General features: G+C 40.3%; 3 protein-coding genes across 8 annotated transcripts in view; all 3 read right to left on the minus strand.

Annotated features, from left to right (window-relative positions):
- The window catches only part of swap70b (switching B cell complex subunit SWAP70b), a 34,476-nt gene extending 32,277 nt beyond the window's left edge, over positions 1 to 2,199 (minus strand). The window contains exon 1 of the mRNA XM_081607713.1: positions 1,963 to 2,199. Coding sequence (XP_081463839.1) covers positions 1,963 to 2,058 — 96 coding nt within the window. The 5' untranslated portion in view covers positions 2,059 to 2,199. The remainder of the gene's footprint in view (positions 1 to 1,962) is intronic.
- A 1,214-nt stretch (positions 2,200 to 3,413) lies between these two features.
- wee1 (WEE1 G2 checkpoint kinase) lies at positions 3,414 to 11,908 on the minus strand. 3 transcript variants are annotated; one of them, XM_008410835.3, is made up of 11 exons: positions 11,466 to 11,908; positions 10,735 to 11,243; positions 10,026 to 10,240; positions 9,623 to 9,689; positions 8,297 to 8,469; positions 7,932 to 8,200; positions 7,107 to 7,196; positions 6,270 to 6,355; positions 6,003 to 6,173; positions 5,220 to 5,365; positions 3,414 to 4,511 (listed from the first exon to the last, which is right to left on the minus strand). In XM_008410835.3, exons 2-11 carry the CDS (start codon positions 11,221 to 11,223, stop codon positions 4,355 to 4,357), a joined length of 1,863 nt encoding a protein of 620 aa, XP_008409057.1. In that variant the 5' UTR covers positions 11,224 to 11,243; positions 11,466 to 11,908; the 3' UTR covers positions 3,414 to 4,354. The 3 variants fall into 3 exon arrangements, with proteins under 3 accessions (XP_008409057.1, XP_008409056.1, XP_008409055.1); XM_008410834.3 differs by having other exon boundaries at positions 11,419 to 11,908; XM_008410833.3 differs by having other exon boundaries at positions 11,352 to 11,908.
- A 2,262-nt stretch (positions 11,909 to 14,170) lies between these two features.
- On the minus strand, positions 14,171 to 27,083 carry znf143b (zinc finger protein 143b). 4 transcript variants are annotated; one of them, XM_017305514.2, is made up of 15 exons: positions 26,662 to 27,083; positions 23,511 to 23,623; positions 23,157 to 23,345; positions 22,914 to 22,994; positions 22,120 to 22,316; positions 21,899 to 21,967; positions 21,699 to 21,815; positions 21,451 to 21,526; positions 21,120 to 21,245; positions 17,814 to 17,993; positions 17,488 to 17,715; positions 17,243 to 17,382; positions 16,900 to 17,052; positions 16,439 to 16,567; positions 14,171 to 14,549 (listed from the first exon to the last, which is right to left on the minus strand). In XM_017305514.2, exons 1-15 carry the CDS (start codon positions 26,745 to 26,747, stop codon positions 14,466 to 14,468), a joined length of 1,968 nt encoding a protein of 655 aa, XP_017161003.1. In that variant the 5' UTR covers positions 26,748 to 27,083; the 3' UTR covers positions 14,171 to 14,465. The 4 variants fall into 4 exon arrangements, with proteins under 4 accessions (XP_017161003.1, XP_081463840.1, XP_081463841.1 ...); XM_081607714.1 differs by lacking the exon at positions 26,662 to 27,083 and adding an exon at positions 25,202 to 26,610; XM_081607715.1 differs by lacking the exon at positions 26,662 to 27,083 and adding an exon at positions 24,676 to 25,185.
- Positions 27,084 to 27,466: the final 383 nt, after the last annotated feature.

The raw sequence follows: 27,466 nt of genomic DNA on the forward strand, positions 1-27,466 counted from the left end.
GTAAACATGAATGTCTGACATATTGCGACTTCTAAAAAAGACACAACATGGGATGAACAGCAACATATATGTTGGTTTTAATGATATAAATCTTGTCAAAACAAGAAACTTTCTTGTTGTAATGGCAACGTTTATCTTTGTAACAAGATACTCTGTATTTATTTTCTTGCTTTGAAAGTTAAACACTTCTACAGAAGTAAGCTTACAAATTCATGCAAAACTTTTCAGATTTTAATTTAGAGAAATGATCAATTGAAAACTACAGTATTTTTATGATCTGTCTCACAGTTATTGACTTCTTTGGGTTGGTCATCACGTAAAACCCACTAAAATACTCAGAACATTTGTGTTTATCAAAGTAAACAACGTGACGAAGCTTAGGTACGTCAATAATCTTGTGAGGCATGTACTTGGATGCAAACAGTGATGAAAGTTAAATGAGAACATCCAAAGTCTGCAGAGCAATCCCTGTCTGGTTATCGACTCTGAAAAATGTCGTTCACAAAGTGAAGGAGCAGCTGCTACTGCTGCTGCAGAGTTTTGAGAAATGCAATCGGCTGCAGTTCCTGTGGTGCAGATGTGGGTCGCTTGAGGGGAAAGGAAGAGTTCAACAATAAAATGCTAAAGTATTCACATCTCGTGCTTTTTATATTTTATTATTATCAACGTTATTGCCTTTTATGGAGATTTCATGTGATAGAACAACACAGAACCATCCATCATTGTGAAACAGAGGAATATGTCATTTTTAAGATAAAAAGTATAAAAACTTTGTGGTGTTATTTTCAATTGATCCCCATTCAACACTTTGCAATTACAGCTCAAACTCCTTTTGAGTGATACAGAATAGGGGCTTGGGAGGCAGGGCCAGCCAAAGACATACTCGAGTCAAGCGGTTGCTCAGGTCCGCCGCACCACCAGGGGGACCCCAAGAGCACCAAGCTAGCATGGCGATGGTTAATCTCTACTCGTTGGGGAAATAAGATATCAAACTTGTCAACTCGTGTACTGTAAATTTAATGTTTATCAGCTGGTGTTACTTTCCAATATTTAAAATAATATGGCACACTTAAATACCACTCTGCATTTCAAAATCCTTTTTTTTTGTTTGTTATTCTTGTAAGGTTAAAAGCAATAGCCTTAATAGCATTGGTATGATGAAAGCTAATTACAAACGCTGCTAATAGGTGTGCTACATAGAGTAGCTTAGGAATGATAAACCATCTGGTGTTGACATGTTGGCATGAGGGGAGGGAGCCCCCACCCCCCCAAAAAAAAATTAATAAATTAGGGCCCCAAAAAGGCTTGTGCCGGCCCTGTTGGAAGGACTTTCAGCCACAGACTTCAGTGTAGTTAATAAAGCTGAAGCAACTGCAGTGTGACCAATTTGACTCAAGTAGTGACAGTTTCACATGTTACTCAAGACAAGAAACAACTCTGACTTGGCCAAATTCTCTTTTTTTTTTCTCCCTCTCATCAGAATCCCAGTCAGCTGACCTCCACGTTGACCTTTATTGTTGCTGAACAATGCTTGGCTGGCACTCAGCTGCTATCAGTGAGCGCTTCTGACACTGGAGAAGGGATTTTGTTGCAGAAAACGTTCCCTATAGTCGCGATTGTGTTGTGGGTTCCTCAGCTTGAAAATATGAATGGAGACGAACTGAAATCGACAAAGTAGCGGTTTCCGTCGCGAGATGTGATTATTTTCCCACGGACACTTGTTTAAAGAGTTGGATTTGTGCCCCATCATCACCAGGTGCGCCTCCGCTGCTGCTGCAGTCGAACAGAGGCGCCCTGTTCTCAGGGAGGAGGAAGAGACGCGAACGGCATTAAAAACAAGGCAAACATACCAGAAGTGAGGAGGAGCATTGACTGATACTTCAAGAATCAATATGAATTATTAAAAAAAAAAAAATAAGAAAAAGAAAAAAAAAGTCAATTAGTGCGACTTGATAAACTTACTTTGAGCTGAGATTTGGAGACTTTCCCGCTTTTGTCCACATCCAGAGCTGTGAACGCGTGCCATATGGACTTTAAAAGCTCGTCCCGCAGCGTCATGATCCCAGAAGAATGTTTCTCTTTTTTTTATATATATTATTTCTTATTCCTGTCCTCTCTGAGTGTGTCTCTTCGTACTGGAGCCGTCTGTGTGCGCTGTCTCCTCTGGACACCGAGAGGGCGGGTCACATGACGCTCCGTGTCTGGCATGATGATGATGATGATGATGAAGGAGCGGAGCGAAGAGCTGCAGCACCGCTCAGCGAGAGGGAAACGCACATCAGGAGGAGGCTAATATGGGGGGGATGGATGTTGGCATTATTATGAGCTGTCACTGCGCAACGGGGTAAAAGTGACAGCATGGTAAAGTCAGAGGCATGAATAGGAGATATTTTTACAGTAAAGTTAACCATGAGGGTTGAAAGAAATCAAACTTTCATGGAGGGATTAAAAAGAATTCAACTGTTCAAGCTAACCCCGTTTTATATTGGAAAAACAAGTATGTTAGCACTTAGCAGATAGCTAAAAAGTCAAATTTTTTACATAAAAATGCAGGATTTTAATTTTTAATGTGTGTTATAGAATTAGCATACATTTGAACTCAAAATATGGCTTCAAATACCGTTCTATAGTTTTTATTTTGTTCTGCCTGAAGAAAAAAAAAACTTGGCTTAGCAAGCTAACCATCAAATTTTGGCGTCTTTTTCAGTCAAGTTATTCCAATTTAAATTAATACATTATGTCTGAAACTCAACAAAAAGCGCTTCATAATACAAGAGAATGCTTAATATATTAAAAAAAGAACTTACCCGTTCGTTTGTTTTAAACATTTGTTTTGTAATTATGTCCAAAAGACACGCCATCAAGTGTCTGTGTAGAGCATAGCATAACCATGAGGCGCTTCTCAATGAAGCATATCATTTCAATTAAAAGTATGGAACTCAGTTTTCATTTTATTATATATATATGTATATATATAATGTATGTGTGTGTGTGTGCGTGCGCGTAAATAAGTACTAAGAGAAGCAACACAGACAGAAAATGTAAATCACATGATGGTTTTAAACTTAACCTTTTATTTTCACATTTTCATTTATTTTATCAAATGTTTGTGGTCTGTAAGTGCCTTCAACTTACCGTCCTTTTACTGCATGGCAAAAATTTGGATCAGATCACATTTATTTTTTTAAATCACCATTTAAGAATCTTTTTCAAAGTGTCAAAAACACCTCGTTATGTTTGCAAAAATATTAGGAGAAATATCCCAAAATATTGAATAGTTCAGCTCATTATTCATACCGCAACCAATTTATATGGTTCAAATAATTTTAACAGAACCACAGAAAATGGTTTCGAATTAAGGCTTCGTCTCTTGTATGTTATTTTTGACATTGGAAATAACGCGATCGCCACAATTTAACAAAAAAATGATTCATGAGAATTTATTACAGAACATATGTACATGTTACAGCAACAAACGCTTTGTGTTACGGTTTACAAGAACATGAAGAGGAGTAATCCTTTCGACATTCAGGGTATGAGCTTTGGGAAGCCGATGGCAGGACAGGACAGGACAATGATTGTTCTAATGCTACAGGAGGGCTGGAAGCACAGATCACCAGGGAAACTAAAACCAAAGAATGGATTCGTCCAAAACCTCTCAAATAACGAGTCCGATTACTGGTTTCTATAATTCAAAACAGAACGAAGTCTTCAGATCACATGATCCAAAAATCCATCCAAACTGAAACGGGAAGGGAGCCGAATGGTGGAATAAGAGCCAACAATCTCTAGAACGATCCAAACTTTGAGTAGAAGCCCTGACACATACACAACATCAATAGCAGCAAGATATTTTCCTTTTTTTGTCTTCCTTAAAACGCCGTGGTAAGCAGTAGTACCACATGTTGCCCTACAAAGTGCTCCTTTCCAAACAGACGTGGTCAGTTTCCAGAACATCAGGCAGTAAGGTGCACACGGCTAAAGGGAAGAACATTCACTCTGGAGCGAGCGATGCGTCACTGGCGGGATCCGCCGTCGTCCGGGCAACCTGGCAAAGAGCTTGACGTCTTGGCAAACTTAAGGAATGACTGAGAGTGAAAGGTAAAGCAACTACCTTTAAGAGTAAGAGTTTCTCCCTCCCTCTGCCAAAAAGGAGAAAAAGAAGAAAAAAGGTCCACCAGAAACACGGCTGAACTACACCAGAGTTTATTGAGAGAACTTCCAGTTTGGTGTAGCAACAGTCTACAGCTCAGGTCGGGCAGAAGATCCCAACAATAACGGACAGGGGGGCAGTTCCAAAACCCTGACCGCTTCTACTCCTTAAGAAAGGTCCATGAGCCTTTGGGCTTTCAGGTCAGTAGATGGTGAGGCTGACCGACCGGTTCATCTTCTTCCCAATGAGTCTGGAAGTTCTGGGGTTGGACTGGAGCGTGGAGCGGGTCAGGATCCGGTCAGTAGACAGCACCTTCTCTTCGGCCGCAGCTCTGGCCTGCTGGGCTTTCTTCAGCTCTCTGAGGAAGACGCAGAGGAGAAGGGTTACAAGTCTGAACTCGAGAGCAACAGGAAGTGGCGTTTGTGGGTTCGTTTTCGTTTGATTAGGCCGATTCTTCATCGGATTATCCCTACGGATTAAAAGTTCTTTTTCATGAGACGCCAAAAAATGAATAAATAAATCACTGGAAGAATGCAACATATAGTCAAAAGTCAGAAGTAAAATTGGTTCACAGCTGTGAGAGTTTTGAAACAAAAAAAAGAGTTTAAATTATGTATCTCATCTTCTTAATCTGACCGTTTGAGATGATTTCAATTTTTTTAAATATCAGGTTGTTAAACTGCTGTTATTTATAAAAGACAGTATCAGAGGTTTAATATTTTTTGCACAATATGCGCTTGAAAACTCTTTAATTCAGCTTTCATCTTGGTTTACAAATATCAAATATTGGGCTGAAACGATTCGACTTGAAATAATTGTCAACTAAATAATAAATAATAGTTGCTGCCCTAATTAACAAATTTATGTTTTTCACCATCTTCTTTACAACATTATCAATATGTGACAATCAAACATCTGTTAGATAAAAAAACATGATCCAACTTTAAATTGAAAACTTGGTTTTAAACGGGAAACCATGGCGTTTCCACTGAGTGTTTCCAGACAGTGACGAACTGAACTCGTTCTTCCTGGAAACAGCTGCTGCTGCTCCTTGCGCTGCACTTACTTTTGCAGCAGAGCGTTCTTAAACTTCTCAGCGTTGAGCTCGACTCGGAGCTGGTCGGCGCTCATCCTGGCAGCCGTCAGCAGCACCGGGTGTTTGATGAGGTCAGAGGCCGACGGTCGTTTGGTTGGGTCTGGATGGATCATCAGCTGGAAGGGAAAATTACACCACTCAATTTACCAAGAAAAATTGTAATAATGTGCAGCAGCTAAATTCAAAATGTCTGCATAATATGCTGTTTTTAATTGGTCGGAAAAAGCAAAAAAGCAAAGAGTATCGTCACGGAAACATGGCCAAACTTTTAGCTAGAAAACCCAGAGCAGAAGCTCCAGAAGAGAAGCAGCGCAGCGTATTCAGGACCTGAGACATGAATATGGCTCATTCAGGCTGAGAGAGAGGCAAACTCTCAGCAAGCAACAGGAAGGCTCAGCGCTATAATGGAGTGTTAAAGACAATGTTGATCTTAAAAAAAATTAAAAAGTACATTTCCGCAAAAAAAAAACTCAGGAAATTTTAGATAATCTCAGAAGTTTTCTAGAAAAAAAATTTTTCGACATATTTGAGTTTGAAAACTCAAAAATTTGCTTGGGGAAATGACATTTTGTCGGATGAAGACATTGAAACTGCTGCTTGTAAAATTAGCCAAAAAAACAATTAATTTATCCTCATTTGGAAAAAAAATTAAACCAGCATACACATGTTGGGAAGGCTAAATAAAAAACATGACGTAGAAGTGGATGAACGGATATTTGAGGATAATAAATGCAGACTGATGCTGCTGGCTACCTTGAGTAAACTAAGGAACTCTATAGAAAGCACTTGTGGGATGGAGGGTAATTTTCCCCGTCTGATTTCATGCCACTTTTCCCCGTTGGTGGGTAAAGGCTCGGCTCCCGAGGTGCTGACTACCGTCAGGGCCAGAGCAAAGATGTCCGCCTTTGTTAAGTTACTGTAGTCCTACAGAGAGAAACAGAGCAGGTTTAAACATGGACCGCTTGGAAAATGAGACCTTTTTTTATTTATTCATTTAAGTTTCCAAGTCAGAATAAATACCTCTTGCAGAACTTCGTTGGCCAGATATCTGCTGTCCCCCTCTTCCACCTGTGGATTGTTCACCCGGGTCACATGACCAAGATCGCCTGAAAGAACAGCAAAAAAAAGGAAAAGCTGAATATTCAGGGTTCATACACTTTTCCTTACAGTAAATTTCAGGCACTTTCAAGGTAGGTTTACAAACTTTTCTCATTTTACTTTTGAGAAAAAAAACCCCCAAATAAACTTAAAAAAAAAAAAAAAAAAAAAAAAAAGAAGAGAACCCAAATTCATATAATTATGAATTTGAATTATATGAATATCATATAATTCACTATTATATGATAGTCAGTACCGTTAATAATCAAATAGTCACTTTCTTAAAATAATGGCCTGGGGTATTTTTTTTTGTGCCAATAATCTGCATAATCTGTGATAATCTGCATAACGAAATTTTATGTTTTGAAAATCTTCTCACACACACACACCATACACACCTGAGTAATAAAATACAAATTTAACAAAAACTCTCAATTTCAATAACCAACATAAACTATAAAACGACCTTTATTTCTAATCAAGCAGATGAATAATAAATATTCATCACACTAAACAGATCAGTTTGTGTTAAGGTAAACAAACTTCCTGTTCAAATTAAATGATAAATAAATCACTTCACTTTCTGTAAGGAGTCTTTTCTCCTAAAAGTTTATTACAGCTTTATTGCACAACTGTACAGACAGAATATAAAGAACCTGAAAACATTTAATGAAATTCAAGCATTTTTAAGAATTTCAGAAAATCCCTGAATATTACAAAGAAGATTTAGTCGACTGGGGCAAACGTTGAGCAGCTTACCGATTTTGTAGACGACGCTAGTGGCGAGTCCATCATCCTCATCGGACTCATCACAGCTCGCTACGGATTTACGGGAAATGAAGATGTTGCCTGGAACAAAGAGGGAAACATCAGTTATCAGCAACGAGATCATGTCCATAAGTTACAGTGGATTTTTCAAAGGAAGTTAGAAAAATAAAAAAACAGTGTTAAGATGTTAAGACTAGGGATGCACCAATCCACTTTTTTCACTTCCAGTACAGATATCTGAAAAAGCTTCTTTTTCCATTTTTTTTAAACAGACATATTGTGTTTAAAATTAGGTCTATCAAAAATAAATTTTGCAGGGCTATAAATTGTGCCACAAGTTATTGCCATAAAACAATTGTATTGTTATTTTTGAGACCATTTTCAAGTATAACGGTCATGGCATAATGAAACTTTAAATAACACTGCAACTGGAAGACATTTTAAATATCCAAAATAAATTAACAAAACAACAGAAACAACAAACATGTTGAAATCTTCAAAACAAAGAGGCAACTGAGACCAAAACACCAAACTGAAGACTTTTCATGCAGTTTTTGGTAGAAACAGAGAAAAGAGAAAAATGATAAATGACACAAATTTAAGTTATTGAGTTTGTTTTAATTTATCATGCGATTAATTGATTTATTGTGACAGGCCTGTTTTAAACAGAGAAATTGTTAAACCTTCTTTCAAATGGTTCAAAAAGTGCAATTAGTTATTCTAAATATAAAATAAATAAAGCATAGAATTAGACTGAATAAATCTGCCCTTACGGATCAGGTGCATTGCCACTGATAACAAAGCGGTTGGACTCACTGGGCTTGATGTCCATGTGCACCAGAGACATGGAGTGGATGTACTTGAGTCCCCGGGAGACCTGCAGCAGCAGGTCCTTCAGCTCCAGCTCCGACAGGTAGCTGAGCCGCCTGTAGTTGTCAGCGATGACGTCGGACAGGGTGCCGCCGTTGCAGTACTCGTTCTGGATTAGCATGTGGTCGTCCTCGGCCCAGGCTGAGTAGTAGCGCACCACGTGGGGGTGCTGGCCCAGCACGGCGTGGGCGTAAACCTCCCGCAGCGCATTCTGTCTGTGACGGAAGAAAGGAAAAGTTTTGTTGTTGTTTTTTTAAATGAGAAAACACATCGTTCAGCACACTCCCATCTTCCACTTCTACTCAACTTACTCATCTACCGATCCTGCCAGGGGCTTCTTGGACCTCTTGATAGCATAGATGCAGCCGTCCAACCTTTTCACACACTTGAACACGGCGCCAAACTCCCCCGAGCCGATTTTCTCCAGCTCCAGGAACTCTGAGGCGTAGCGGGACATCATGTTGCTCTCCATCATGGTGATCCTCTGCAGAGAGAACGGCATGTGTAAGTAGGGTGGAACACATCAAACACAGGCACACACACCCACACACACACACAGAGATCTACTTAGCATTCACACAAAAAAAAGCAAACAGTTCCAGGTCATTTGCATATGGACTGGCACATTTGCCTGAAGCCGCTTATTGTGCAATACAAACACCAGGTACAGTACAGTTTGTTACATCGTTCTACCCGCTGGGCTCCTGCATGATTAGCATGTTTAAAGTTCCATGTTTCCCACTGTTAATACAAATGAAAACAAATTCAATTAATGAGATTGAAAGATGGTTGGATTCAAGGGCGAGAAGGACAACTGACCAGAAAAACTGAAGGAAGTAGTAACATGATAACAAAAACCTGTGTTCCTGCAGGCTTCACCAACTCAGATTTAAGACTTTTTAAGACCAATGTGAAGTAAATTTAAAACTTGTATTGTGGCAGAAACATACAAAAGAAAAATCACAAATCATGTAGGTTAGCAAAAGAAGTTTGCCAATGGCTAATACAAACATCGTCCTGACAACTGAAGATAAATTTGCACTCTCTAACGACTGACACGAATAAACTAGCCATTTGCCAGCTAATATATCTTTGCTGGGTATATTAGCAGCTAGCCAACCACCTCTAGTCACACAACGCAATAAAGATGTCTGCACACGACTCAAAGTTTTGGTAAGAGTAAGGTCCTGGGAGAAAAAGGAAATTACATAAAACGTATGAGATTAAATGGTCATGGCATGACAAAATGCAAGAGCTGTGGTGAGGTCAACCTTTTTCCTTCAGTGAAATCAAGTCTTTTTAATGCTTTGATTTTAAATACAAGTCCTTGTTTAAAAAGTCAGTCCAACTTTTTAAAGATGCACAGACACCATGGCTTTTATAAGGGCTAAAATTCAATTATTATTCAGGCTTGGAAAACATTTTGATCAAATTCCATACATCTACAGATTGTACAGAAACGACGTAATGGCACTGAAATATATTTAAAAGCATTTTATACTCCATTAGGAAAACGCCTTTGAATGTCAGGTTAAATTTGAACATATTTCCTGGTTCAAATAAATTAATAACGCATCCTAAAAAAAAAAAAAAAAAAAAAAAGAATCTATAACCAAATTAAAAGATAAAATTCCCACCTTTGATGGCGGCAGAATTTCATCTTCCCCTTCGACGTCACTGGCCTCCATGTCTTCCCCACAAGAGCTGCAACAATAAAGATGTTTGTTAGCGTCCTGTCCAGCAGGGGGCAGCACTGAGAACTGCACAAAGCACATGGAGCTCAACCTTAACCATGAGGTCCTTGTTATCGGGCAACTCCCCCTCGACCTAATCAACAACTTTAACATAACAGGTGTAAACTATATTAAAGAATAACAGGAAAGGTCACTGAATCATCTTTCCTCTCTGCAATAATAAGCCTGTGTGTTTATGTTAAACATAAGTACGTCTGAAGAACTACTACGGATGGAAATCAACTTATTTTATTCATTTATTTTTAACTTTTTCATGTAACAAACTCCAAAATCTTAGGTAACTTACTCATTCCAATGCGCTCGCTTTCTGTTGTTTCTGTGCTGTGTGGCGGACTGGATTAGCAGGGAGTCGGGAGTGAAGGGGTTAAAGTTGACCAGGGGCATCTGCTGTTTCCTGCTGCTGTCTGTGAAGGACTTTCGTGGAGACTCGACATTCTTGAAGAGAGCAACTCTCCTGCTGGAGGATCCCGGGACGGAGCTCCTGGCTCTGGACAGCAAACTCTTAAAAATAAAAAAATTAAAAAAAAAATTTAAAATGACTGAATGAATGAAATCCAGATTTGTGGGGAAAATTTTTTTTTAATAAAAAGTCAAATAAACATGTGTCAAAAATATTTAAAGTTTGCGTTCTCTTCAACACCAGTACGAGTCTGGCCATAAAAAAATAAAAACATCCAATCGTGGCGCTGGCTGAACGCAATAAATTATGCAACAGGTAGAGAGATGTTGACTAAGTGGGTCAGTAACGGATCCTGCAGATAAATCCAGATGTTTAAAAAATAATGTGCATCTACTGACCAGGTTCGGATTGTGAAAATAATAACATAATAAAATAATTAATGTGTTTATTTTCTTAAAGAGCAGAAAGGAGATATTGTTCATGTAATATATATATATATATATATATATATATATATATATATATATATATATATAGAACGCATTTTTTTAAAACTAAAATTAAAAGAAAAAGAAAACAGTCGGTTAATTCTAACCTTTGGTGTATGTGGTGTGTCGAAGAGCCGAAGTTTTCTGAAGGTTTTATGCGGAGGTGTGTCGGGGCAGTCTGGTATCGGAGAGCTGGAGCCCTCCCCGTCGTCCTGGACGTAGCTCCGCTCCGGCGACCCTCCGTACATCCGCGACACTTTCTTCGGCGACGGCGAACAGTTGGCGAAAATAACGCTGCTGGGGGACTGCAGCAGGGACGGGGAATCAAAGCCTTCCTCGTCCCACAGCTCCACGTCGTCGTCTCCGCCGGAGTGGTTCAGGGGGCTGCTGCCGCCCTCTTGTAGCTTGTCCGCGGCGACCCGTCGTACCGGTGTCGGGGAGTCCATCTCCGTGAAGCCGGACTCTCCCCCGGTGCTGTTGTTGACATCCTCGATAGGATCGTCTTCTCCGTCGCTGGACGTGAACTGCAGTTTCTGGCGAATCGGTCGGGATTTGGGGGAAGGCGTTCCGAGTCGATGGCGACTGCAGCTCGACATTTCGAGGATTTAAACCCCGGCTTCGTCGAAGAAGGGGGAGGGAGAGAGAGAGAAAAAAAAAAAAAAACACGCGGTTGGTGCTCCCACCGAAGTGGTAGCTTCCTCAAAAACGAGTTAGATTTAATTACCTTTTAAATGGTATTAAGCTCATGAAAACTACTTCTAGCAGTTCAACTTTACAAAAAACTACCGTACTTTTAAAGTCCGACACGCCAGTAAAAACTGGGAAAATGGCCTCGTACTTGCTTGAGTCGAATGCAGTAGCAACGTCCTCGGTAGTAATGAATGATAAAAAGAAAAATAGAAACAATCCTTCTCCTTCAATAATCTGTCACGCTCTCCTTTATGACAGAAACGCGTCTTTCCGAAGTAGAAACCATAGCAATGTTTACAAAAGTTTGAGGGAGTCGAAAACTGAGCTCTTCCCATGAAGCGCGTGGCAAAGAACTTCCCGCGACCGTTGATCACGTGTCGCCGAATAGCCAATCACCGCTCGACGTTGAATTTTGAAAGATGGGCGTTCCAGTGTGGTTTTTGGAGGGGTTACGTCGTCCCTGTGGTTGTCCCCTGCGGCGAAAGAATGTGGCGCGAAGTCTTGTGTGCCTTTAGCAGACAGAAGTCATGAGTCGCAATGACAATGCGTGCATTATTACTACCCAAAACAAAGAACAGACGGATGAGTTAGAAAAGGCATTTGTATGTATGTATGTGGGCGAAAAAAAGTGTTCTATCACCTAGAAAAATGCCACTTATTTTGTACAGGATATTGTTTTTACATACAACGAAATGTAGCTAATCAACAGTTTAAACCATTTTCGCAGGTATAATTAAACATTACTTGTCTTTAAACATTCCATGCACATTTTGACAAGACCAACATGCTACATCAATGCATGGCTCAGAAACCTTGGTTTATAGCTAACCAAAGCCAAAACTTAAACCAGCATTTTAGATTTATTTAGGCTGCATTAGCATGGAAAAATGTGAAAGTTAAGTCAGGATAAAATTATGACATGCAAATTAAATTTCTTCACGTAACTTTATGTGTTTATTGCATTTTTAGACCCCTTAAAACATGTGATTCTGGCACCATTTGAGAGCGGGGCCAATTGTATTTTTTTTCTCTAACCATTATATCATTCATATGATTGAAAGTGTGTTTAACAAGATGCCAGAACAAGTGCAGTGGCAATTTCTGAATGTTTAGATCTTGGATTAAGTGCTTGCTGCTCCTCCCACACCTAATGCTGCACACTGTAGCACTTTAGATATATTTGCAGTTGTGAAAATCAGTAGGGGGTCAAACTGGAAGCTAAAGGTAGCACCTGCTAAGCACCCAGTAAGGTGAACCTGCTTTCAAAACTACCTAAGGGTGACATGTCTGGTTCTCTGGCAGCATTATCAGCCTGTTATACTAGCAAAACAGTGTAATAATTTTACTATGCACTCTTAAATTACTTTTAAATTTAGCATTACCACTTTACAATAAGTCTCCCCCTAAAGATGGCTAATAAATAGTTCATAGGCATGTTATTAATTCATCTCTAAACACTACAAATCATTAAAATTGTTTATTATGCAACAATTAAGGGTGAGAAAGAGAAAATAATTGTGCAAATAGTGAGTCAAATTTGTCCACATATATTTTATCTGGTGTTATGCTAAATCTTTTAAACTACCTTATAAGCACAATCAGATGTAATTTTCTTTAGCATAGTCTCCTTAGCATCAATTAATGCATAATAAACAATTATTAATGATTTATAAAGTATTTATAGACAAATTGGTAACTATAAACTATTAGCCATCAATAAGGTGAGTCTTACTAATTAGCAAGTGTTATAATAATCTAATAAGTTACATTGGTTTTAGCTGTAGAAAGTGTCATTTTTCTGTTTTAAACTTCAATAGAACATGTCACACATTTTTGCTTCAAACATTTGTGCACCACCATGGTGAATATCGATTTTCACCATGGAAAAGTGATATTTTCAACTTAACATGAGTCATTGCCTTATATGGTAACCGACTTTACTGTCAACAGGAAGGAGAGGATTGCGACAGAAAATTTACAAAGTGAATCACCTGGTCCCTTCGTGAACGTTCTCCCTTTGTGTACCAGGTGACCTGGTTGTGTGTCGCAAACACACAACCAGGTGTGTTTGCAACACACCTGGTTGTGTCACAAACACCTCACACACACACAGCTTCTTCTCAGATGTTGTGAAGCAAGTTTGTCTTTTTTATCCTTTGTTTGTATCCATCCATCCATCCATCCATTTCCTTCCGCTTATCCGGGGTCGGGTCGCGGGGGCAGCAGCTAAAGAAGGGAGGCCCAGACTTCCCTCTCCCCAGCCACTTGTTCCAGCTCTTCTGGGGGAATCCCAAGGCGTTCCCAGGCCAGCTGACAAACATAGTCCCTCCAGCGTGTCCTGGGTCTTCCCCGAGGCCTCCTCCAGGTGGGACGTGCCTGGAACACCTCACCAGGGAGGCGTCCAGGAGGCATCCTGACCAGATGCCCGAGCCACCTCAACTGGCTCCTCTCGACGGCTCTACTGAGTCCCTCCCGGATGACCGAGCTTCTCACCCCATCTCTAAGGGAGAGCCCAGCCACCCTATGGAGGAAACCCATTTCGGCCGCTTGTATCCGTGATCTCGTTCTTTCGGTCATGACCCAAAGTTCATGACCATAGATGAGGGTGGGAAAGTAGATCGACCGGTAAATCGAGAGCTTCGCTTTTTGGCTCAGCTCTCTCTCCACCACGACGGACCGGTACAACGCCCGCTTCACTGCAGACGCTGTGCAAATCCACCTGTCGATCTCCCGCTCCGTTCTTCCCTCATTCATGTTGTTTGCATCCAGTCAACTTTTTAATTTTCTATTTGGTCAGACTCCTTTTTACACTTTGTTGCATAACTTCTAAGGCAGAAGTATATCCACGCAATCTTTAATTTGTATTTATTTATTTATTTTTAGAAATAGCATTTTCTGTACACTGCACTGTGCATTCAGCAACATTAGAAAGCATTAATTCCCTCTTTAATTTTTCCGTAAGAGAGACAAAATAGCATAACGCAGCTTCAGTTATCAAAATCCTATTTACATGTAAAAGCTGAGTTCAGTTGTGAAAAAAAAGGGGAAGACATGATTTCTCCCAAATATATATATATATGTATATATATATAGTCCATTTGAAATGGTCTTGATCTTCATTCATTGTCCATGCGCAGTCGTCAGCCAATCAGTCGTCCAGGCCGGGGGTTTCTCCTTGCTGTATCCTGGAGGCTATTCTAATGGCTTCTTCCAGAGAAGGCTGATCGCTCAGCTACAAGGGGAAAAAAATGAATAAATCACTCACTTTAATTAATAACCGTTTAACTAATCGCTCCTAAAGATGCATCTTTTCCTCCGCTGTAAAGCGCAGTCACATGACGAAACAGGAAGACAAAAGGAAGCCGGTTTTAATTAGCATACCCCAAAGGGAACAAGGTGTTAATTAAAGAACAAAAGTTTTCAAAAGAAAACAAGTCATCAGACCTGCCTGCTTTGATCTAATCAAGCTGCCACCCCATGACCTTCAACAAGTTACTTTAACTAGTAACTAGTTACATTTACTTGAGTGATGTTTTATGGGGGTAAAAGGACTGTAAGGAGTTACTGCTCTTGAGTAATTGTATAATGAAGTATTGCTGCTCTCATTTGAGTAAAATTCCTGAATACACTGGACGTTGTGAATAACTTCACAGAAAGAAGAATGTGGCAGCTCTAGCCAAACGTTCACCAGACACACACACACACCTGCTGATTGTGTTAAAGGTTTATATTTAAAGAAATTGATTTAGAAACATTTTTCTCTTTCCTGACTTTGTTTTGTCGTTTTAGTAATGATGCGATTTATACGAATTATTTTCATTTTGGTCCTTAAAATACCAGAAAATGTCCAGATAACTTTATATTTTGGTCTGTCTGATGATGTAATTTTAAAATATTAAATTATTGATGTTTTGATCAGGTTCTTTAAACATAAGTCGACTTGTTACCAAAAATTGTTTGACTCTTACTTGAGTCACTTCCTGGAAGTATACTTAATGTTCTTATTTTTTTAATTCTCTTTGATAAGAAACATAGTCCGTCCACAGGGGGGCAGCAGTGAGGTTACACCTCCTGCAAGAAACTTTCAGCAAATATTTAATGAAGTGAAATCTGAAAAGAAGAATTACAATGTAGGACTAACAGAACTTCTGTCTCAACATCCATAAAGTAGTGACAACATCCATAAAGAAATGTGAACTTTGACCTTTTTTGAACTCTGTGTTGGGTTGAATCTGTCTTTTTTTTTTTTTTTTCAGACAAGGAACCAAGAGTCTCTCCAGCCTCTGCGAATGGTTTGAATGTGACCAGAAAGTGGCAAATTTGGAGAAACTCAGCAATGGCCACTGCAGTCAAGCCGCCATGCTATTGTCACAATTATCACTGAAGTGCTGAAATGTTTTCTCGACTTTGTCACAATCTCCAGAATGTCCCTAAATATCCGGGATGCTTCTGCAGCCTCGCCGTAGGGAAACAAACACTCCACGTTTTCAGAAACCATCACACAAACAAAATATGACATTTTGCATATTCCTTGATCACTAGGGCTGAAATTGATTATGTGATGCTGTCGTTGTTGCAAAATGATATTTTAAACTTTATGTGTGTAGAAAGATAAAAGAGACAGTGTGATCTTTTGTTTCTAGGAATCCATCGGCGTCTCATTACTTTATATCAGGACGAACCAAAAACAGCAGAGTTATTATAGCACTTTTTTTTAAATATATTTAAAATTGTTGGAAAGATTTCAGTTTCCTGATTGACTCTCTTTCCTATATTGCACATATATTTTTAAAATAAAAACAAACTTTTTTAGGCTGCTGTTCATACCAACACAATATGGCATTTCTAACAGGACAAACATGGACACATCTAGTTTATATCTGCCAAACAATGATGATTTCCATTCTGATTATTCATATTTTTTAAGAAAAATTTTGTTCAGACACATCATAATCCATTTTATTAATGCATTTGGTTGTAACTGGTTTTTATTTATGGTTTTTGGATGTTTAGTGTTATTGTGGAGAGTTAAAAGGCCTTCTAGTTGTTAAGTGTTAACAGGTGCATAGTTGTCTAGGTCATTACCCGGTTAGTTGTCTGGACTAGTGCTGGTTTACCAACCTGAACGGCGATGTGAGTGCCATTGGGCGTGGCCAGTAACGTGACCGGATGGAGATCCTCTTGGTCTTGGCTGTAGTTTGCTTCCTCCACAGTTTGGAACGACGCCATGTCGGGTGTCATGATGGCCACCTGAGGGCGACAAAAACGCGCTTTAGTGTTTTATTTCTACAGTCAACACTGCTAGCATAGATGTTACACACAGCAACTCCATTTGTTTTTTGTTTTGTTTGTTTTCCACATTTTGTCCGCAATATAACCACAAATGATCAAACAGTTGTGAATGTTTGAAAACTGACCTGACACTAACATTTACTGCTATTTATTGAAGAGATGTTTAAAAGTAAAGAGTTCAGCCGCTGAAAAATGACAGTCTTTGTGAATCATTTCCAGGTGACTCACAAAGAAAAAACCCCAGAGAAACAGACAAACGTCAAAATGTTGGAGCCTCCATTTCTGTTTACCTGTTCGTCCGAGCCGTCGGTTGCCACCATGGTAACAGCGTGTGCGCCTTGCGTCGCCAGTTCGTGCGCTGGGATGGTTATGGTGGTGCCTTCTTGGGTTACCATGGTGATTGTGCCACCCATTGCTTGCAGGTCTTCTTCAGAGATGCTGACCTGATATGAAGAAAAAGACAGAAATCTACAGATATCAGCAGTTTCAGAACAGATGAAGAGTTGCTGAAATCTTTTACTGGTACGGTGAAAAGTATTCACTTCCCCTTGGATCTTCATATCTGGCAAATAATGATGCCGATGACTCCTTTATTGTTTTGGCAAATAATTCAATCCAAATCCAACAGCGTACCTGTTGCGTTCCATCTTCCTGCGTTACCAAGGCGACCTGCGGCTGACCGGACATGTCCGAGGAGTCCACTGGGATCGGTTCCGAGTCGTCCGTGTCCACCACAGCCGGTGTGTAGCTCACGTTTGGGTCGTCGATGGCATCTGAAACAAGTCAATTGGCGAATTAATTTCCACTGCCGATGACAAAAAAAAAAAAAATAAATAAAATAAAAGGAAAAGTGCAGCGGTCGGCACGGTGACGCGGACCTGCCGGTGGCTCGAAGTAGGCCTCCTGCTCCTCCTCGATGGGCTCAGAGTCGTTGTGCGTGGTGCGTTTGTGCATGGCGAGCGTGGAGATCTGCTTGTACGTCTTGCCGCAGTGGTTGCAGTTGTAGGGCTTGCAGGGCGTGTGAACCACATGGTGCTTATAGAGGCTGGAGTATTCGGTGAAACGCTTTTCACACCCGGGCACTGTGCAAACGTACGGCTTCTCTCCTGGAGAACAAAGCAATACGGTCAGCGGGAATGTTTTAGATCATGGATTGGAACATGCAGGTCCACCTGTGTGTGTGTGTGTGTGTGTGGACACACACCTGTGTGGATCCTCATGTGGTTCTTGTAGTTGGTGGCGCTGGCGAAGGAGCGACCACAGCTGGGCTCGGAGCAGTAGTACGGCCGCTCCCCCGTGTGTGTCCGGATGTGAACTTTGCGGATGTTGGACGTGGTGAAGGAGCGGCCGCAGCCCTCCACTGGGCACTTGAAGGGCTTCTCCCCTGAAAACCACAGAAGAAGAAAGAGATAACCATTACGTGACGAGTTACATCTCCGTTCAGTACGAAAGGCTTCTAAACCTGGAAGAAAGAAGCCTTGAAGGAAGTAGAAAGGTATATTTAAAAAAAAGCTTTTATTAGTCCAACATTTCTGGCTGCTGAAAGCTTTTTATATTTCAAAATGGCCACGGATTATGAGGCGCCATTTGTATAAGAGTAGCAGTTACTTGGTCTGTTGTAAAAGAAAGAAAAAGGGGTTCAGTTTTCAAAATACATTTTCACCAGAGGATTCATTCATTTATAAACATCACAGTTTCAAATGAAATGTTTAGCCAGTAAGCTAAATATTTAGTTTGAAGTAGCATGGTGAAAATATGACTTTGAAAATTAACCCCCACTTTTTCCTCTCTTATTAGGCTAAATAACCACAGTCGCTGCAGTTTATTTTTTAAAGTGTAACTTCGTGAAGTGAACCCTGCAGCACAGAGGCATCAGGTTCATCACAGAAGCCATGTGTTCTTCCCTCCAGCATGCTGAGTGTTGTGGAACATTAACAAACCCCTTATGATGTTCCATCCAGTTTTTGCTGGTCTTGTTATTTTTAAAAAAGCCGTTGTATGTGACCAGAGGCTGTCAGTTTGGGATAAAATGTGATCGTTCGTATCACACACACTCCTCTGAAAGGATTCTTTGTTGTGAAGGCTGGAAGGCAGAAGCATCAGTTATCAGAAGGTAATTTAATTCCCTCCGAAAGAAACTGAGCAAATCTGAAGTAGATGATTTTGACCTCGTCCGAATGTCCTGGAGAGCTTGTTTAGTCAGCTAGAAGCTAATAAAAAAGGACCTGACTTTTATGTTTCTGATCAGTGAATCCAGATCAGTGGCAGATATGGCTACAGAGTAGAAGTGTGCTGATCGATCGGCCACCGATCATAATCGGCCGATTTCCGTGACAAAGTGTATGATCGGTGATCGCCGATCACGGTCTCTTGTTGCCGATCACACAAACTGATCACCTGCATCTCATTTCGGAACCTGCATGTGCAGCTGGTCTCCTCTTTCCTTCACACTGCGCAAACGTGCAGCAACAAATCCTAAGCGATGTGGAACTACAACGCACTGAGTGACTGGGAAAGTTTGCGTGTTGCGACGGAAAATTGAAGGACGTCAAAATGCATCAACACAACGAATCTAATATGGCATAAAAACAATACCATTCTTGACGGAGTTTGGCTACATCAAGGCTCACTGCAGTAAAAAAGACATGGAGGATCAGATAGCAGGTGAAGCAGCGCACAGCTACAAGCACTCACCTGGATTAGCATGACGGTCAGAAAGCTAAACAAATAACCCGGAAAATTATTTAAGTCTTCGAGCTGCGATGTAAGACGCTGGTTCTGCTCTCGCTGTTGAACCGCTGCTACGCGATACAGGTAGTAATATTTGACAGACGGAGCGCTGCTTCTGCTCCACCTGGTAGTGACTCTCACACCGAACCTCTGTTTAAAGCTGCAGCATGTAAGTTAAAAAAATACATGTTACATACGTATTAAAACTTTCGCTGTCCTAACATGAGACAGATAATCTCTGAAAAAATAATCGATCTCCTCCCTGTTCTGCATAATTACTCCGCTAAGTCAGAAACAGCCAATCAGAACTAGCAGTAATCAGCTAGCCGCCATGCTATCAGGAGTTTTCATTCAGTAACTCAGGATTGTTTATTGTAATGGAACCTGTATTTGCCTTTGAATGTTAAGTTTTATACTTGAATTTTTTGGCAATGTTGAGAGGTTTTATTTTGACTCTTTGCATTATTTAGCCTCTTCAGAGCCTTCATATGTTATCAGTCTGTTACAGATAGTATTACTGATAGCAGTACAATTTGCACAATGCCCGTTTTGTTTTGTTCTTGGAAAAAGTTATTAAAAACAAGATTTTGTCTAAATTAAGGTGAATTCATGGTTCCTTTTTCCACATAATGTAACCGGTAGTGTTTATGATAAAAAAAATAATAATTATGCGATCGGTATCGGTAATCGGTCGTGATCGGAATCGGCAGGAAAAAACCTGATAAGCACATCTCTATTACAGAGTGAAGAAAACTCAAAAGTTCCTTCAGATTACTGCTTCATCCCATGACGTACATGTGCTTTTTTACAGCTGAAAGATTCTGACTGATTGATCCACTTGCAGTCTCAACCCTCCACTCTTCTTCTAGTGAGGTATTACGAAGCAAAGATGGCGGCCGCAGCACGGCGATGGTGGTGGGATCGCATCACCCTTCAGCCAAATCTGGCACAGATGACTTGCTGAGGACTGGGAACAATGACTGTCCTTGCATTTAAAGGAGCATGCATAAACAGATTATCCTTGAGGGAAATCCCTCACAGGGGAAGAAAAGCTGCGGGTCCCTTTGATTCAGCAACCCCAGCAACATTATCTGAATGCTAACATGGTCTTGTGTGATGCGTAAGGGTCATTCTAGGTAAATACAACCTAAACAAACCCTTGTGTTTATCACTAGGGGGAGGAAAAATGACTTATGGTCTTTTACCAAAGACAAAAGAGAAACCCTACAATGGCTAAAATCTGACGCCACTGCATTTTAGTTTACATTTCATAAAGAGGGAAGCTGATCTCAGTGTCGTCTTCTGAGGTTTTCATGGCGTTTCCTTCAGTGGTTTGAACAGTAACAAAATAGATCAGGCTCAGTTTATTATATTCTACTGGATCTGTCTGAAGAGATTTTACTGCAGCGACAGAAAGACACTGAGCTTGAACTGACACGCATCTGCCGCGTTTAACCCATTTTCAGTAAGATAACTGGTGCTCCATGATAGTAGACCTAACTGATAATATTTTCTGCTAAAACTTTAATCATGAGCTATATTTTCTCTACTTTTACACATATTTTAAAATAGTAAAACCCTATACTAAATCTGTTTTATATTGCAGATAAATAATAACTGTCAGGTCACTGCAGGAAGGCTAGAAACAAATATTTCAGATGGAACAAAATTTTGTGTTGGCAGGTCAAACATTTCAATAACCAGAGATCAGAAAATGACATAAATTATATTAAAATAAGAATTATTATTATTCTTGTTCTATGAGGTTCTGATTCTGTACCTGTGTGAGTCCTTGTGTGTTTCTGAAGGTCTCCGGAGGTTTTAAAAGACTTGCAGCAGTTCATCTCCTGACATCTGTATGGCTTTTCCCCTGTATGCGTCCGCGAGTGACTCTTCAGTCCGTAACCTTAAATTTCCACAGACAGAAACAGTTAGGGGAGCTTTTTTCCTGGTGAATTCTTCATCTGTTTGTAACAACTGAAAAACATTCCATTACAAATGCTTAGTTCGGATTGCAATACACAAAACTAAAACAAACATTGATACATTAAAATGTAAATATAAAATAAACAAAAAAGAATGTAAAAAAATAATCAAATTTAATCAGCCACCTGTTGCAAACTTCTTTCCGCAGCCCCGGTATTCGCAGACGTAAGGTTTATCACCAGTGTGCGAGCGCTCGTGGACCTGCAGGGTGTCAACAGAAAACTCTTTAAAACAAAATGGCTGACAGACAAATGCACTTTTCCACAACATGCTGCAAGAATACAGCCTTTTAAAATTAGAACACCTAGAAGCGAGAACATTTTTTGGTACTAAAATTAATTTGTATCCACTGAAACGCAGGAGTGAAGCGAACCTTCAGGTGGTGGGCGGTGGTGTAGAGCTTTCCACAGCCTTCGTATTCGCAGCGGAAAGATTTTTCTCCGACGTTTGTCACTCTTGGTTGCCTGTTGTCTTGACCCTGCAGCACAATCTGAAGACGTGACGCACAAATCAGAATGGAAATCAAACTTCAACTAAGAGGTGAACAGAAAGAAAAACACAAAGTTACTCTACCCTCATGTGGACACCACTGTCTGTTTCCACTCTGCCAAACGACCCCAAGGGGTTTTCCACGTTCTCCACCTAAAGGAAGACAACAGGACATTCACATACATTTCATGCTTTTTCTTTAAATACATGAACGCATAGAAAGTTAACGGAAGGAAACAACGCAGAGAAAGAATGCTGCGTTAGGTAAACTGCAGTCACAGCAGTAGCATGAAACGGTCCGTCACCTTGGTGCCGTAGTGTTCGAGTACACTGATGGTTTCTGGGTCGATGGCCGTGGCCTCGGCCTGCAGGTCTGCAATGGTGCCGTCAGCCTGGATGGCCAGGATGGTGTTGGACTGAGGCATGTGTACCGTGTGCTGGATGTAGGCGGTGCTTCCATCCTCTAGCTGGACCTCCTGCAAGCCGCTCTGGTCATATGTTTCTACACAGAGACAGGAGGCAGGGTTGGATAAACACCAGCCCAATGAGGAACCAGTTTTCCAGTACTGGCACCATTAACTAAAAAGTTAGCTGCGCTAACCCTTAAGCATTATCATTAACGTTAGCTGAATGCTAAAGCAAAAGACCAACATTGTACATAGCAAAAGATAATGTTAAAGAGCAACACCAACACAGTATTTAATCAAGCTAATGATAAAGCTCAATACCAACACAGTATTTATCAGAAGCTGATGCTAAAATGCTATATCAACACAGTATTTGGACGCCTGAGAAAATTAATTTAGGGTAAGCTAACTGCGCTAAACTTTTTCAAAGTTAGCAAAAGGGCTTAGGCGCTACATAACAAATTAGCTCCACTAATAGCATGTTAGCGGAAGTGTGCCCACCGCTGTACAACAACATTTCTCAGAAGCAGTTAAGGTTTTTTAGGGATTTTTGAAAAAGATGAGACTCTTTCCCCATCAGAGTAGAAGCCCTGGTTTTAAGGTACCAGATGACTGAACAGTTTTGCTACAACTCATCCCAAGAGAAAAACTGCTGTTTTTCAAGCTTTCTACTGACAAAGAGCAGTGTTAACCTTTGGGTGTGTGAATGTAGGCAGTTGTTCCATCTTCCAACTGGACAGCCTGGCCGTCTTCCAGCTGTAAACTCTCTCCTCCTGCAGCACACATTTAGACAACCGTCACTTCCACCATTTTAGAGATTCCATTGTTGCACAGCAGACACACTACTACATGTCTACTATACACCAAAACAACAACCTTATATAATAAAGCACAGTGGTGATCTATCTAATAAGAAGTCAGGGTTTGTATTGTACCTGTTTTAGGCATGGACACATGGTGGACATAGGCAGCTGAGCCGTCCTCCAGCTGGATCACCTGACCATCCATGATCTGTCCATCAGAGAAGGATGCTTTGGACTCGTGCTGGATGTACGCAGTGGAACCGTCTGCAAGAGTGACAGCCTGCAGGCTCACTGTGTCCATGTTCTCCATCTGATCACCATCTGGGAAGTTAGTTTGAAAGTTAAGAGTTGTCTTTGTCTTCTAAGATGCAAGTGGACAATCTTCTGTTATTATAGTTTCTGGAAATGTTTTTAGAGGGTTTTCTTTACTGTTGTTATAGCAGTTTATGGTACAAGCGTCAACCTACAAACAGTCTGGGAGCTCACCTGCCACCGTCACAGCCTCCGTCAGACAGAGCGTGACCGGCTGCCCGTCTGCATCGTGAAACTCGGACATTCCCTGGGAGTCCCGGTTGATCTGGGCCAAGAGCATGCTGCAGCTGGTGGGGCGACAAACAGAGATGATTTAGCCCCGGCGCCCACAAGTCAGCAAACACCAACACTGAAACTCCACCAGAAATCTGAGCAAGTGATCCGTCTTTAAAACCTCAGTTTATCAGATATCAGGAATATTTGGATCGTAAAATATAAAACTAAAATAGTCTGGCCTGGTTTATGTAGTTTGACGTATGTGTCGGAACCAATTCAGACATATTCATCTGCAGAGTTTAAAGACGCAGTAGGGTTGGGCAACACCACTTAATAATGAAATCTCCTGAATTTTTTTTTCCCCTCACTTTTCTAAAAAAAGATATTAAAAATGACAGAAAATATTTTCAAAAAGTGGCTTTTGCTTCAGTCATCCCTTCTGTGAGCTGAGCATCAGGGCCAGGCTATGAGAGGTTTTGTTTAATTATGAGAACATAGTCAGAATATTAGCAAAATGAGGACGCAATTTTACCTCAAAAATGTCTTAGAATTATGAAAAAAATGTTTTAATAAAAAAAGCTTCGAGCGTTATCAAGATCTTTCTTTGAAACAGATTTAGTCGTTTCCTCAGTTGTTTCAAAGTCCTGCTGCTGGTAATCATTTGATGCTGACGTGTTCAGATTTGAAGAATTAACTTATCCGTGAAACTGATACCAAAATATAACTTCACAAGAGGCTCAACATTCCTCATTAAATTTTTTGTGATGGAGTTCTCATAAAATTATTATGTCATTTTCCTAATGTTACAAATTTATTCTGGTAAAATTATTAATTTAATCTCGCAATTAAAAGTAAAAATTAAAAAAATCTTACCCTGGCCCTAATGTTCCACCATATAGTTGACCTGAGGCAGCTGCTTATTGATGGGTCTTATAAATAGAGCCGGTAGTAATAATAGAGCCGGGTTTTTTGTTGCTTTTTTTGGGGGGGTCAAAAAGATTGATTTTAGAGCAACTTCTTCCAATATGGACTCTCCCAATATGGCACATAGTTTCACTTCATGTTACAATCGGTCATCATAAAAATTTTGTATTAGAAGAAATCTGACTTTGTAATTCAACACCTTGAAATTTGATCTCCGTCTCTTTAAATAAGAAGCTCCTGCTCTTTCTGAAAGTCCGCCTTCAGGAAGTCATCCTTGATTAACCCCTTAAACTTTTTACAAGTGTTGCACTGAGAATAATGAGCTACTTCTCATTGTACGCAGTTTCACCAGGTGTTTGCTAATTGCTGCTGGCTAGTCTGAAGGAGCTGAGTCAGAAACTGCAGATCTGAGAAGGAGCTACGTCCTCAAAGGCAGAATTAGGTCCACTCAGATGTTTTGTACAGGTGGATGGTTGCCGTGGAGATTAAAAAATTTATCAAACATGCATGCAAGAATCGAGGCAGCACTCGAGGTATGTTTTTGATGAGGGAATACAATACTATAACATGATGTAAAGCTCAAAAGTCAATTGAACATAATACTGCCCCTTTTAGCACTAAGAAAACAAAGGAAGTCATCACTGGTGGATCATAAGTTACTGAAAATAAATGGAAGATTTATCACAATTCGTGTTCCTGTGAACAAACGCATCAGAAGATCTCACTTGGATAAACAAACCATCTGATCAGGAAACCACAACAGCATGTTTCACTTCCCGAGAGCTTCCAGGAAGATCAACCTGCCACAACATCTGCTGGTGACCTTCCATCGCTGCTCCACTCAATATTTATTCCAAAGTAAAGTATTTTTCTTGTCCAGTCTGTATGTAGCATTCATTTTATGTTTACAGTTATCTTCCTATTCACTAAATAAGACCTTCACAGAACAACTGTATTTGTTTGAATGTATTAGTGTTTAAATTAAACACGTATGGATTATATTCCTGGGGGTATCAAAGTACAGACGGCTGAAAACCAATAAACATCACTTTTTAAGATCTTTATTTTAAAAAATTTAAAAAACCTAAAGGATATTAAAGGACTATGGGTCATTTATGCTGGACTATTTCATAAGCCACATTAAGTCTGTTATGTGCCAAAATGTTAAGTTCAAGGAATATGAGTATTTATTTGTTATGCACAAATTAAATGACTTGCTTTCTGTCAGGGAATATGTTGTTAAAAAAAATTGTAAATTAAAAATTTGCTGTCAGCAGACGTTACTCAGAAGTGTTTGGCATTTAATGAACTTTTACCAACACTTAAAACAATTAACAACGCTTTGCATCACAAAACAAGAACGTAAATAGCCATGGGCTCGCTTCTGTTCTTTATTCTGGGAAAAAATGGCACCTTAGTGCAGTGAGGGAATGGTTCTGGAGAAACTAATAGTGGGAAACGTAGCTGCTAAAAGTAACAGAACCTGGGACAAGTGGGGGAAATGTAACGGGGCCACATAATCAGCCAGTCACCCCTGTTGTGTTTTTGGCGCTTGTTGGTTTACAGCTTTCAGCTGGTTAGCTACAGCTATGACTTGCATTATTTTCCCTTTTAATTACACATTATACAAAACAAAATGTTAGAATGAGTCTACTTCGGGAGATGTCGGTCGAATATTAAAAGCGGCCAACTATGCTAAATATTCAAACACTTCCCTGCTCCACCCGTAGGACCGATATGTCAAACGGGGTAAGCTAACTAGTTAGCTGTAGAGCTAACGATGCAGCTAAGTACGCCAAGCGCTGCTGACACGACTTTTTTCTAGCGGTGGAGAGCAAATGTTTCCTGAAAGCTGTGGTCGATACGACCGCTTTTGTTATTCTGAGCTACTTCGTGATGTCTAAACAGACCATGTGTGGCAGATAGAGCCAAGCTAGCTCTCCCTAATAAGCTTCCAGCCTAGTTTAACCAACTAGCTACAGAGACGGAAACAAGACCCAGGAATCCATGAGCTAATTAATGATATAAGCATTTTTGCTCGCTACATTTCTATTCGTTTTTTTCAATTTCAAAGTATTTCTCCCAATTCCTGTCGACTCCCATCCCACAGCCTGTCACTCCCACTAGCAACAGCGATGGCTGTGGGAATAATGCACACTGGGTAAAAACCAATTTATATACTAACCTCTGAAAATTTCCAACAATTCCTCCTGTTCGACCACCATGCAACAGTGCAGGAAACGACCAGCGACGTTCACAAACCAGGAACATGTATGACCCATTGTTGTCCCGCCTATTCTTCTACCATGGGATATGATTGGTTATTTGTTTGTGAAGTAAATTCCTATTGGTCCTACAAGGCGCCGCTCAGCCTCGGAGTAGTCATTCAGCCTCCCGGGCCCCTAGCAGGCGCCATTCCGCGCCGGTTTTCGTATTGTCTCAAGCTTTCCAGTTTCACTGCGCCCTGCCGTCGCGGAAAATAAATATTTAAGCTTTCAAACGAGATCACGGAAAGCCAACTCAGTGGATTCCTAGCTACGGTGCGCCGCAAACTGCACTTAAAATGCTGCTTTTGCCGCATAAACATGGACGTGTGCGCAGGTTTATCGGCATCCATGTTGAAAACAAGGTCGTGTGGGAAAAAATGGGGGAATGTGGGCAATGCAGTGAAAAGAGACTCAGTGGAATAATGTGTCCATGGATTTGAAACACGGCAATATCGAGAAAAGATGCATTGCATGAACGGTAACCTGGGTTTAAACAACTAAAGCACCCATAAACTGGTCAAGCAAGAGTATAACTTTTTCAACAATTTCATTGTTCTCAAGTAAAAGTAGAATTTTTGCAGAACATCTGTTTTAAGATTTCAAAAATAATGCCATCAGAAAGACCAAGATGCAGATTTCTGCCCAGGTCCCTCTTGAAAATGAGATCTATATCTCAATGGGGTTTTACCTGGTTAAAAAAAGAAAATAAAAAAAAAAGTCTGG

This window comes from Poecilia reticulata, chromosome 6 (genome assembly GCF_904066995.2).
Source record: "Poecilia reticulata chromosome 6, P_reticulata-male-v2, whole genome shotgun sequence".
In the NCBI taxonomy this organism is placed as follows: domain Eukaryota; kingdom Metazoa; phylum Chordata; class Actinopteri; order Cyprinodontiformes; family Poeciliidae; genus Poecilia; species Poecilia reticulata.

Bases quoted from the DNA above. Each gene is read 5' to 3' on its own strand.
- wee1 (XM_008410835.3), bottom strand. From the start codon at position 11,223: ATGTCGAGCTGCAGTCGCCATCGACTCGGAACGCCTTCCCCCAAATCC. The intron at 8,201-8,296 runs GTAAGTTGAGTA...CTTCCGTCACAG, and splicing joins CTGGCAGGATCGGTAGATGA to ACAGAATGCGCTGCGGGAGG. The intron at 6,174-6,269 runs GTATTTATTCTG...TTCTCTCTGTAG, and splicing joins CCAACGAAGTTCTGCAAGAG to GACTACAGTAACTTAACAAA.
- znf143b (XM_017305514.2), bottom strand. From the start codon at position 26,747: ATGTTCCTGGTTTGTGAACGTCGCTGGTCGTTTCCTGCACTGTTGCAT. The intron at 22,317-22,913 runs GTTAACACTGCT...GTCTCTGTGTAG, and splicing joins CTACATTCACACACCCAAAG to AAACATATGACCAGAGCGGC. The intron at 17,053-17,242 runs GTACGCTGTTGG...TCTTCATATCAG, and splicing joins AGGAAGATGGAACGCAACAG to GTCAGCATCTCTGAAGAAGA.